This window comes from Papilio polytes, unplaced genomic scaffold, assembly GCF_000836215.1.
Source record: "Papilio polytes unplaced genomic scaffold, Ppol_1.0 DF823731.1, whole genome shotgun sequence".
Taxonomy (NCBI): Eukaryota; Metazoa; Arthropoda; class Insecta; order Lepidoptera; family Papilionidae; genus Papilio; species Papilio polytes.
In genome coordinates, this window is record NW_013525473.1 from 3427601 (window position 1) to 3440924 (window position 13324).

Sequence of the window (13324 nt, forward strand, 5' to 3'; positions counted from 1 at the left end):
TGGGGGACAGTTTTCGCGCGTCTTTGTTGTCAATCCCGCCGATTCGTCGTCGGATTTAGAAGACAATGCTGACAGTAGCGGAATTGATTGCGACGATTCTTACGACAAAAAGTCTGATAGTTTAGAAATAATCGGTTTGGAAGGTGTGCAGGATGTAAATCACTTAGAAGCAGACTTAAACGAAAATGTGCCGCAGATCAGTGAAGCGAGTAATATTGTTTTAGTAGAATCCATAAGTTTTTCCAAGAAACATTCCGACATTCCCTATGGCAATGATAGTGACGAGGAAAGTGATGATGACGCCGAGAACCGGCCCAATTTTATAAAATTTTGTGACGACAATATGCTTCGAAGTGAAACGTGTGAAAAATTCAACAGTTTTAATGCCAGCTCCAGCACTAATATAGATAATTGTGATTACAAGAATTGCGATAATAATCAAAGTATAAGTACCGTATCAGAAAACTTGGAGTGCGATTCGTTGGATAATAGTTTTAATTCTGACAATAGTATAAAAGTAAAAGTTACGGTGAAGTTACAAGACGAAGTATGCGACAACAAAACTTATGAAATTCAAAGCAAGTCTCCTGTCGCTTCGTCGTCCTCGGAGCTCCAACCTGATGAATCAAAATCGGAGAGTGAAGAAAAAATAGACCTGTTTAAAGGAATTGAACGAACTCTCAGTGAACTATTGAAGAAAGAATTATTGGAGGAGCAAGGGGAGGAGAAAACACACGGCGCGCGACCGGCGCGCGGTGACACGGAGGGGAGCGCGGGCGCACCTGTACTTGCGCCAGTATGCCGCTCGCGCTCGCCCGATGCGGACGGGTCCGCGCGCTTCACTAGCCGCGTTATGATAACGCACGATCGAGTCTCCGTAGTCACGTCAGATACGACGCGGCTCATGCGGGACATTACTGTGCACCACACTAACTCCCAAAACGAACTGGAACACGACGCAAGCGCAACAACCTCGCAAAACGATACAAACGAACGAGTTTCTGACGACGAATCTGCGCAGCCTTCGGGCGGAGTGACTGTTGTTAGCAACGCGGACACTCTCTCGGCGGTTGTGTGTCTCGAGGAGGGGCTGGCAGACGACGACTCGTGGGTCGAGGACGTCAGCCATGACGAAGACGCTACCACTACTTCGGACAGCGATTCCGGCGACGAAGCCTCACTTCCGACCCGGGGAGACGATTTTGCCTACTGCAGACGTTCTTTAGACTTCACTTTACACACGATCGTTGAAGAAAGCTGTGAGGAAAGCGAAGCGGAAAATAATACGAAGAAATCTCGACCCATATCAGCCACTGAACTAGAAAAATATTTTTTCTTCGGTCTCGGTGACGGAAGAAACGTTCGCGAAGATGATGACCAAGTTTCGGAAACGTCTAGTGTATGTAGTGAAGGTGGTGAATCAATTGTGGACAGTGAACAGCCGAAACGGAGTAACGACAATGACGAACTCGTGTCGTCACGTTTGGAAAAATATTTCTTATCAGGCTTCATGGGCTTCAATCAAGAGAGACGCGATTCGGACGGGTCCGGCAGTGTCGGTAGTGATAGTGAGGGTAAACAAAGCCCAGAGCAGCGGCGTAAACGGCTAGTGCGCGCTCGCGGAACGCCTCGGTCCCATTCTTCTTCCTTGGATAACTTGCTGACGGGTGACGAACCTTCTCAAGATGCGCAGGAAGTGTCGGATGGATCTAGTACTGAAACAGAAGATAGACATGAGTCTCTCGAAAGGTTGGATATGCCAGGAGAGTCAAAAAGAAAAAAGCAAAGCAAAAAAACTAGAGGATCACCCGGAGACGAAAGGCGACAGTCGATGGAATTTTCAGAAGAAACTCGTGACGACACGAGGTCTGTTTCGGAGGGCGAGGATGGCAGGTCCACGCCTCGGCCCGAATTCCCACCGCTAGGATCTGAATTATCTGAATCTAAAAAACAAACTAGTAGAGATAGCGGTTTCGTAGGCAGCTGCGACGATCTTCTCAGGAGTGGCGACTCGAGCGCCGAATTTTCCCGATCTCATGAGCCTAAAACAGAGTTGGAAGAAATTGTTGAAGAGATGAGACCCGATTTAGATGAACGCGTCGAACGCCCACCGACCTCTCGTCCACCACCGAGTCCTTTGACGCGTAAAGATAGTTTTAACAATTGGTCATCCGACGAAGAAACGAATCTTATGATGACAAAAATGAGACAATTCTTTAAGCAAATGATAAATTCAGGAAACGTTAGGACTTCTACCCCTGCCTCGACAAACTCCGAGAGCTCAAAGCCTCCGAAACCACCGCAACTTTTATATTTTGAAACCGAACTGACTAGATTAATGAAAACGGTTCCCGGTATTCGCGATGAAGAGGTTCGCGAAATAGTGGAATATTTATCAAGTGAAGACACGTGGAGCGATTCCTACGACTCGTCCGACTACGCGGGATCTGACTTGGAGGGCACGTCGGCTAACAGGTCCGCATTAAGAAAACAAATATCGGACAGCTGTCGGGAAATAATCGACGAGTTCGATCGTGGTAACGACGCTGGTTCGCTGGAGCGTGACGCGGTTGGGGCGTACCAGAAGTTGGCGGCAACGTTGGGCCGCGCTGGGGAAGGGTCGCCACCCTTGTTTGGGAAAGTTATGCGACATATAGGTGGGCGGCTGGTGGCATTAATGCATGAAGTGTCGGGCGGTGCGTCCCCGAGCACGGATGATGACAGCGCGTCAGAGCCGGGCGCGTTGGCAAGGAGTCGATCTCACGATATTCTGGAAGCGACGGCGAGCAGGGGAAGCGTGGCAAGTGACTGTGAACGATTTTCATGGCGGGGCAGTTTCGAATCTGCTTTGTTGGCCGCTGATTCCCGAGGTACTTTAGGGGGGCCTAGTTGTGAGGCACGAAGATCACCGGCCGGGGCGGACTTGGCTGCACAAAAGTCACATTCTAGAAGTTGCGGCGCCATCGCGGGTAGCGAGGACAGGCTGTGGCGCGGCAGACGGCGGGCTTCTGCCCCCGACGCTGAGGTGAGAAAATATTTAATGGTGGTAATTTTAAATGTAGACACAAAATTGTTTCCAACAAGTATATTCCCCCAGGTAAGTGATGTTATACAAACCTCAAAGCCATAAACAATATATCGTAAAACTACAATAAGCTAGAACATCGCAGACAGTTGCGCATACAAATAGTGAGTATTAAATGTATAACGTAATGTGTTACCTAATGTGTATTTCACTTTACAACTTCATACAAATAGTTTGATCAAATTATTATCAGTCAATGTCATATTTTATTGAGTACATTTAGTCACACATTCATATCTGCATTATATTTTATCATTTGCCTACAGTCTGAAGAAGAGGAGCGTGCGGGTTCACTGCCGCGATTACCTTCCATCACGGGCACGAACACAGTGCCAGCGGGGCCAGTGAAGTCGGCGAGGTATAGGGCGCCCGGTTTCCGCAGCGCGACTCGTGCGGCCTCCGCGCCCGGCTTACACCTGCCCAGGAGACGCAGACCGGCGCCGACGCCGCACCAACCAACGCCGGCCGCACCTGCCTCAGCACCAAGTCTACAGGGTAAGTCACTCTTGTTATATTGCTATGCTTACTGTGTATAGTGAAAACTTTGTAAGAATCTATATAGCGGGTTTCATTTAACATACTATCAGTCATGTTAAAGTTGTCTACTGGTATTAGCCCTTGAGGTTATCTATTAGGAAATATTGTCCGTGCCATATAAATTCCGCATTGTAGGAAGTTGCGTGAAAATGTGAATTTTTAATGCAGCTTTCAAATGCCATACAACAAGATGGTATTTTAGGAATACACTGAATTATTTTACTTACATAAATTATCTTTCTAATACCGAATGATAAGGAAATAAACTGACTTAATAACAAGATTAAAAATAGCTATGTTATTAAGCCATGTTTCAATTTGTAGTTTAAACCGTAACTGTACATCTTAATGCACATTTTATAGCAAATGCTACTCTTACGACAGGATTAATTTATGTGTTTACTAAAAGCAGGAAGTTTTCTACCGGTAAAACGGTTTCAAGATATTTTTTAATTGCATCGTTCACCTCCGTGACTAATCGGTTGTTAGTATTACTGTATTTAAATTCAAGAGATAAATAAAAGAAAGATATTAACATATTGAACGAACTATCAAGACCTTGCTGTTGTGGAGCGGACTCAGCTGTGACAAATTTATTTGAACAATGGGTTATTCAAGGTTAATTGGATTTCTCAGTACTAACAACAACCAAAGATAATTTAACATCCGATTTACCAATTGGTTTTTATTTCGCCTCTTCTTAGTTAACTTTTATATTCAGTGATGGACCTCATACTAGTTCCAATTATGTTTTACGAGCTTTTGCCTGCGATTCTGTCGATTAGATTAAAAAAAAAAACAAAATCGAGTCGCCTATGTGTTCTTTTAGACTATCCTGTACACCTATGGCAATTTTTATCGAGATCTGATAGCAGTTTAGGCAACAAATTCTAACAAACATCCATCCATCCATCTAAACTTTCGCATTTATAACATTAGTAAGATAAAGTTTACGTCCAAATAGATTAACCAAGATTATAGATTAATCTTTCGCTGTGAATGGTAAGAATTCGTTCGTCAATCGCGTATGATTTGAAATTTGATCTAAGGCTATGTTAACTCAACCGATTACTCAACCTCCCAGTATACCCACGTCCTAAGAAAGGACACTTCTTTTAAAGTCTTTGCTCCATTTATCATGTTCATTGCTTTTTACATTTGTTTACTATACAAGCGACAATATTTTTTTAAATACTTGAACAGAAATGTACACGTCATATGTTCGGAATTCAGTATTCGCCTTGTACGACAAAACTTAATATGATCGACGTGTCGATGAAACGGGGACACGACCAATACTGTACAGCGATGTACTTACAAATACCCAAAACAAATCCAATGAATTGTAAAAAGCATATGATTCAAACAAATGAATTATAACTCAGCTAAGAAGAATTCTATTATATCAGTTTGTTATCAATCATTTGAAAGAATTATATGTTTTTTTCTCTTCAAACTTTTGTTTTCAAATACAACTGTTGTATTAATAACTTTGGTAATTATATAATGATGATTTATAACAACATGGGTATTCTTAACATTAACAATTTCTATGTCAATTAGTTAACACATTGGTATACAATAGGTAAACGATTGCCCGACTGGCAAACGGGTTATATGCGAAACACACGTATTATATTTTTTGGCGAGTGACGTCTCAAAGAGTTACAAATCGGGTTTATTTATATTTTTATTACCAAATATGCAATGTTATGCTACTGTACTTTAAAAATTAAACATAATCTACTGTTTATTAAACATTCTAACAAAAGATATCATAACTCCTAACTCATCTAAATCTCATTCTCTGAGTTACGTTTTCTTTCCGAAACGCATGGCTCATTAATTTGATTAACAAAGGTTCATCTAGCGGCGCGACTTGCGATCGACTTGACCACAAAAGTGGGGCTAACTGTTTCCGATACTGAGTTACTCTTTGTTCTCGCCTACATTCCTTTGCAAACTCACCGGCTTTAATGTTCCGTGTTTACAATACAACGTATCGATTTCTTATTCTTTTCACTTATAACCAATTCGTAATTTCACCTTGTTTTGATCACATCCGCGAATTGCAATGAGGTTGCATATATCTTTATTGTAATATACTCTGTGTTCAAAATGTCCTTAGCCTTGATTGTATTTCTACTATTTTTTTACTTATTTGTACTGAATAATATAATATACTAGCTGTTGCTCGAGACTTTGTCCGCATGAAATTAAAAAAAAATAAAAAACGTAATTTATGTTACTCACTGATAATGTTGGTTTTCAATGATGAAAGAATTTTTGAAATCAGCCAAGTAGATAAGTTTTTTTCTATACATACAAAAATACAAATCTTTATAGTATAAAAAATAATAGAATATTCCAAATTGAAAAAAATATTGTTTAGGAATTTACAAATTTTAGCGATATAATGTCCTATGCTTCCAAGGTTTACTCGTAGTTCGTAATATTTTCTTTAATTCATGAAGTTTTTTGTGTCATTGTCAATTGTACTAAATGACTCAGTTCGTGTTAACTACGTTTCTTAATTAACACAAACCTCTTTATTGTTAATTGTACAATGAACCTTGAAAATTATAATCATTTATTTATCATGAAGTACATGTCTGATAACAGTTATCAATACAATGGTATTGTCACAACAGATATTTTTTTTAAAAAATATATAGTTTTATAGTATTGTACGTGTTTTAAAACTGTCTCCTTAAACCGTTTATCGTATTTTTGACCGACTTCCCAAAAGAAGGTGGTACACAATTAGTCTGTATGTTTTTTTGTTTTTTTTTTGTATGATATTAAACTTTTTTCCCAAAGAATACTGCCGTTTGTTAAACTATTTTGAGTTTATGATTTCATAGGCATTTTTAGTAACTTAAAACTTCATGTTACATTTTAAATTCATTGCAATTTAGATGAATTCTTGTGTCCTTACAAAACTACCCCCGTTAGTGTTCCTAACTAATTTTCATTATTGTTCACCTTACGTTACGAAGGCATTTAAAAGAATTTTAAAATGAAAAAAAATATTTAAATTTTTGATTAGAAAGTTGTTTTATAACTTCCACTTGTGTAGCAAGAACTTAATAAAAATGTTAATTGTAAACTTTCTTGATTAAAATCGACATAAATTCGAATGTTAATATTGTATTTGCAGTCTTTAAAATAATTTTAAATCCTAGACGAATTTTAAGTCTCTATTTCGTAAGAGAAGTTACGTGGGTAAAAGGAACGGGTCGATACTATTTATCGGATTATACGTAACACCTTTCAAAAGATCAATTCAAACCAGTTCTGTGATAATATTTCGATTAATCAGATGTAACCGATGCTCTAAATATACATTACGCGTCTAAAGCATTACAGTATTTTATAATCTTTTAACAAATGCTTTAACATACATGATACAATTTTTGTTCAAGCTTGTCAACCAAAAGTAACAAGAAGTGTACACGAGTGATATCTTAAAATTGCAACTGAACAAAATTTGTATACTGCAAAATTTTAATCGCGAATAGTTTTGATAAATTATAAAAAAAATTAACCTATTCTAATTTCCACGTATTTTATAAAAAAATGGAATTAAAAAAAGTACATCCATCAAAACGTACAAACTTTCGCGTTGATAATAGTAAGAATGTTCTTTAGATTTGTACTAACGATACATAATTGAAGAGCTAACCACTGATCATTCAAGTGCGAATTAAATTTAATTAAAACAAACAGTTCCCTTCATACGTGCAGATATTGCCCATAATCTGTTCGTACATTACGTCATCTAGACGTAAATGGACGGTTAATTTTAAAAACGGTTTTAAACTAGAGTTTCTAGACCAAGTGACCCGTGTGAATACTAGATTGCATCGATCACACATGTTTTTACATTATAACGAGGCCTTGATTAATAGTAATTTAACAACTATACTTAATTTAGAGTCTGTCAACAATTTTAAAGATATATAGCCAACGATATAAACAACGATTTTAAAGATTCTCATAAAGGTAATATTGTTTTAAATTAAGATAAGGAATTTAAGCAACTTTCTGATGCGATGACGTTTTTCTTTCGTCGCTCAGTACGTGGTCAGAATTGTAATTAAAAATTTTCATTAAAACCGGTATCGATTGATCGCATTTCGCTGTTACGACACTAAGTACCCGGATACTGCCAATTCGATATTAAATTCCATGCTAATTGTATTTTCGTAGTGCTAATTCATAAATTATAACCAATTTTTTTTTAGTGGAAAACATTTTAAAAATGACATATTTTCCTATCAGTAACAGAACCGTATATGAAAGTAAATCAAATAGAAATGACCTCATTCTCAATATCCAGGTTATCAAACCACAACAACTCCAAATAAAGTCATGACATTTAGTGCACCGAAATAATGAATGATCAATATTCGTTACGCATCTAATTTTTTAATTAACCGAACTGAATTCTAATAGGTGGGCCTTACTTTGTATCAGTTGTGTCAGCAAACATAAGCTTTATGCTCTAAAATAATATACCTGGTAAATAACATGTCTATGTCCAACCTTTTATGTTATACTAGTTGTTGCTGACTTCGACTGCGCGAAATTAAAAAAAAGCAATGTAACCTATATTACTCACTGATAACGTAGCTTTTTAAAGGTGAAAGAATTTATGAAATCGGTCCTGTAGTTTTTGAGCTATTTCAATACATATAAATGTACAAATCTTTCCTCTTTATTTAAGAACAGACCAACATACTTAAAGTAGAATAATCTACTATAAGTTACTAAAATCAGTTTCTTTTGATTTCGTATAAAATGTAATCAATCCAATGAAAATTTAAACAAATAACTAGATTTTATCATTGGCTTTCCGATTGGGGAAAGTTTAAAATATAACAAGTAAATTATCTGATGGAATTCACTACAGTCGAATGATTGGGTGTGGTCTGGGCCCCACTTCAGATATCCGGCGTATCATGGACGAACTTTCTTTGCGATTCATATACTATGTAGTTACGTTTAAACTATGATAATACCTTGAGATAATCTGGGACATCTCTTACTGTACTCACAGTCATTTTACAAATTAAGCAGCATTTCCATTAACCTTAGCGACGAATTAAACGATCTGAGTACGATAGATAAAAACACAATAATTAAACTGTGCGAAAAGTACGTTTTTGTAATTGTCATTTTTTAAGCAAAAATATAGCCTACTAGCCTTGCTCCGCGACTTCATCCGCGTGGGATAAAGATAAAAACAAAAATTATGTGATCTTCAAAACTATCCCCTATATCTAGGCAAAATGTTATCGGCCGTTTTCAGCCGTTTAAGCCACAAACTCTAACAAACATCCGTCTAAACTATCGCATTCATAATATTAGTAAGATTGAAATATCAGTAAAATTAGTTAAATGTTTCTTACTATTTAACAATTAGCTTAGTTAAAAACTAAGATTAACTTAATTTTAAAGTATAAAAAAAATGTTGGCTGTTTCTCGTGCCAAAAATGATACGCTAAGTCATTTTATATAAAATTGAATTAAACTAACGCAGTGTTGCCGCTTTTATTATAACCTATATGTTAGCAAATTGTGAATGCGGCGTTGCCAGTTTTCGATAACGGTTTCAATGTTGCAATGTATAAAATGTTAATGGTCTTTTTTCGAAATACCTTGGTTTTTTGAAATGCAAATCTTTTCGTTACAAATCTCAAAAAAAGTGTCAACTAAAAAAAATCTGCCACCTAACTAAAAAGTTAGGATAAAATAAAGATGTGCTAATATATATGATATCCCATTACTTTAAGCAAACAACAAAATAGTAAAGTTGACTTTACCTTGTATATACAACCTTACAAACGAGACAAGATTTGACCTCCATTGCCTAATTTCATGCTTAAACGATTATGTTTAGCTTTACCGTATAAAATAAACAAAGTCTTAAGTATTCCTCAAAATATTGCAGATAAGTTACTGACAGACAAATTAGTTTTTATGAGATATTTCATAAGATTCAAATTCTCATAAAGGTTTTCACGCATTTCAAAGAAGTATCATAACTACTTTTTGGTCTACATGTTTTTGTTTTTTCTGCAGTGGAGTAGTTATCATTACACTCGTATGTAATACATTTAAATTATTATCGATTTACGTAAATATTACGAGAAAGGAATGTCTGTAGGTTACAATTACATCCGTAACTTTAACCAGTTGTTATATAATGTTTAATCGATGTTTCTTATAATTAACCTCTTTGTTCGGAAGCAAGATAATGAAATTTTATATTTTATTTGTACAGAATAAAATAAAAGACATCACTTCCCTTTGAGAAGTGAAACTCGGAAGTCATTGTTCATTACGGTTTTTATCGACAATATGTGACCAATTGTATTGCCGATGATTACTTTATCGATGTATTACAATGTTTTCACTTTGACTTCTACTTTGCGATACTCTGTGGCATATTAATGTAGATAAATCATTTCGTTGTACCCATCTAACGAAAATATCTTAACTAGGCTAATAGCCGGTTTAATACGGTGGCCTATTCTATATTTAATGTCAGTTTAACATCGTTATATATGAATTACTAATAACTAAACTCCTTGATATGTGGTAAAGTCTTAGGGATAGATTTTCTGTTAATTACTTATCCAAATTATCCATTTTTTCATTTTCAATGTTTATGATAATTGGCATTTATTGTTTAACGTCAACACCATTTGTAATTAACCTATGACGACGTATCGGTAAGTATTCAAGGCATTACAACTGGCAGTCACACGTAAGCAACTGTGTTGCATTCTAGCTACATAAAACTATCACACGTGTTAATAATCTACTCAAGTCATAATCTGATCAAGTCGTGTAAGAATCTCCTAAATGACATAATTTCATTAACTATTAATACAAAAAAAATATTTCAGCTCATCAATTCAGACAAATTAACGTCCACACTTAGTCCATTGGCATTCGAAGACTTGACAAATAAAAACACAAACAATGCGGAATATTTACGATCGAATTATAAACCGAAGTGCTCTCGCGTTGCCAGTTTCTTAATCAACAAAATGTCAACTACTCAAGACAACTGTTGCAGTAGAAAGGTCGGTCAGTATCGCAGGCATTCCGATGACTTGTTCACTGCGCCGTGACAATATTGACTGTGACTTACTGTGCCGTGACTAGTCTTTGACTGTACTGACTTCGACGTGACTGCACTTTGGTACTAGTACAATACAGTGTAGTAACACTGTCTCAGTCGAGTGCGATACGCTTCGTGGCTTAATATTACTGCATAACGGTATAGTCTCTTAATCCGATTGATTACCGACCAGCATTTAAATGCTTAAAGACGGCGTGGTCTTAATTCTTAGTCCTGTTTTAAAGTCGACTGGATATTGATTTTGCTCGCTAGATTAAATTTTGTAATTATGTCGCTTTAGAAGCGGAAAAGTTATTAGCAATTATATTTAATCTTGTACTTACTATTCCTAATTAAGATATATATTTTACAGTATTAATTTTACTTGGCTTTAAACCATATGGCATGTTTACAACCATCTATTACTCACGTGAGTTCCGTGCTCTGTAATTGGCTTATTCGTATAGTTGGCTCTTGCTCGCCTCTAAGTACATTTAACAGTATAATCACGATTTACACGACACTTCTTTGAAATCCAATTGACAAAAAGGATGTTATATTTCCTCATTCAGTCCAGCAAAGTAAAATTCTCTTTATCCTATTATAGTTCTAAGTTATGAAACATATTTCATTTGCTTTTTTTAATCTGTATTATTATGATCGTTGTATCAATCATAAGTCAAAACGAGTTATCTAGATAAGCTTGGGACTAGAATCGTTTACCACTGCCCCGAGGCCGCCCAGCTTTTGTCCGAATGACGCAACCAAAGATGAGTTCATTTTCTAGACAATAAGTTACCTTCGCATCGTTTCTTTAAACTTGTTGAAGAGAAGGGTTCTTTATTCACATGTTAATAAATCTTTAAGGCAATTAACGCTAACCCAATGCAAGATTTATTTATCTTTCTTGCTTTACTTTTCACCAAGGTTTAGGACTTTTAATTTATCTTTTCTCATATTGTTTTAGATTCTGTAAATTTTTATCACTTCGTTTAAGCACCTGATTGATTAATAGTATACAATATTAGAGTTGTTCTCCTTTTAAATGTTTAAAAAAATGTTATTGAAGTTTACATTACGCTTAAGAATCCATAAATAAAAGTTAAACATTTTTTTCACAAGGAATATAAAAGCTGCGTACATATGTCGTGTAATTTCTAAGCTGTACTCTATGTGTTGCAATGTGTTGACAGTACGCCCAGGTTTGTGTTAGCACTTTATCTAAAAGTAAACTACTGAACACGTACAGACCCTTCTTTCATAATCATGTACAAGTTATCTCTCACCGGAGTTTTATTTTTAAATAGTGTGTGAAAATAGATTAAAATATTATCCCTAAAATCGAAAACCAAATCGCTACATACAAAATAGTTACCGAATTTAATATTGTTGCGTATATTAATTGACAATAAGTTAAAAAATGTTTAATCGTATTTTTGGTTCCAAATTTTCTGACTGTTTAACCTCGGTGCGATATCCTCGATAGAATTTAGATTTTATACAATAAAAAATTATGAAATATATATCAGTCAAATTAAAAGTGAGTAATTTAGACGCAAAAAGGTTAGTGCGTCTACTTTCTCGTCATCATGGGAAAACGGCAAACAGCTCTCCGAGATGACGACTTTCTCCGCGACGTCAGCTATCATGTATTACGATTAGTTAATATAACCTTTCTTTTTTACACAAACAATACATTAAATATGCTAAATACCACATTCTTCTTTACGTTAACTTCACTATTGCGTAATAGCAGGTCACTGAACTATCTTACAAAACATCTTTATTAAAGAGTTTAGATTTTTTGATGTATCAGTAAATATTTAATGGATTTTGATAATTCTTTTACTATACTTTATAAATGCTTGATGTTTAATTCTCTAAATAGAAATAACATTGATAATATTTTTATTGACTTGGTTATATTAGGTTCACTATTCTAGATTTAGTCTAGGTTATATCTCTATGTGACATAATGTTTTTGTTTATTGATATTAGACCACTAATCTTGTATGCTTACAAGATTAGCTTGGACCGGTTTATTGGATTAAAGAAAGTGCCTATTGATCTGTTGAGCATGAAAACAAGGACAATTCTGACTACACATCAGAGGTTCATTTTAAAGGCGGATAATAATGGTAATGATGTCTTTAAACTTAATTTAGCCCTAAACTGAAAAATCTGTGACGTCAATTCTTTGGAGATGTTTTGACTAGTAAAATATTTCTCGTAGAATAGACGACTCAATCGCATTCTTCATTACAATCGTACTCGTACATACATTTTATGTCTACCTTGTGTGACTGTGTTACATTTTGCACATTGTCATGCAACGCTTTTGTTTTAACGCATTCAAAACAAAGTAAACCAACACAGTCAACTAATAATACTTTAACGGTGTGTATCGTAGTTTTGCAACACGTAGTGTCAGCGAACCCCCGCCCACCGCGCGCCGCACCGCGACCTCTTTCCCCCGCTATCAGCCAAACGTACCTGTGATCACTGCCACCGACTGAACCGCATCTGTCACGTGATACGACCACGCTCAGTTGTAACTGGACAGTCAA

General features: G+C 36.1%; 1 protein-coding gene across 1 annotated transcript in view; it reads left to right on the plus strand.

The window, feature by feature from the left end:
* Positions 1-6: 6 nt before the first annotated feature.
* The window catches only part of LOC106103483, a 27858-nt gene continuing 14540 nt past the window's right edge, over positions 7-13324 (plus strand). The window contains exons 1-2 of the mRNA XM_013283264.1: positions 7-3025; positions 3352-3580. Coding sequence (XP_013138718.1) covers positions 344-3025; positions 3352-3580 — 2911 coding nt within the window. The 5' untranslated portion in view covers positions 7-343. The remainder of the gene's footprint in view (positions 3026-3351; positions 3581-13324) is intronic.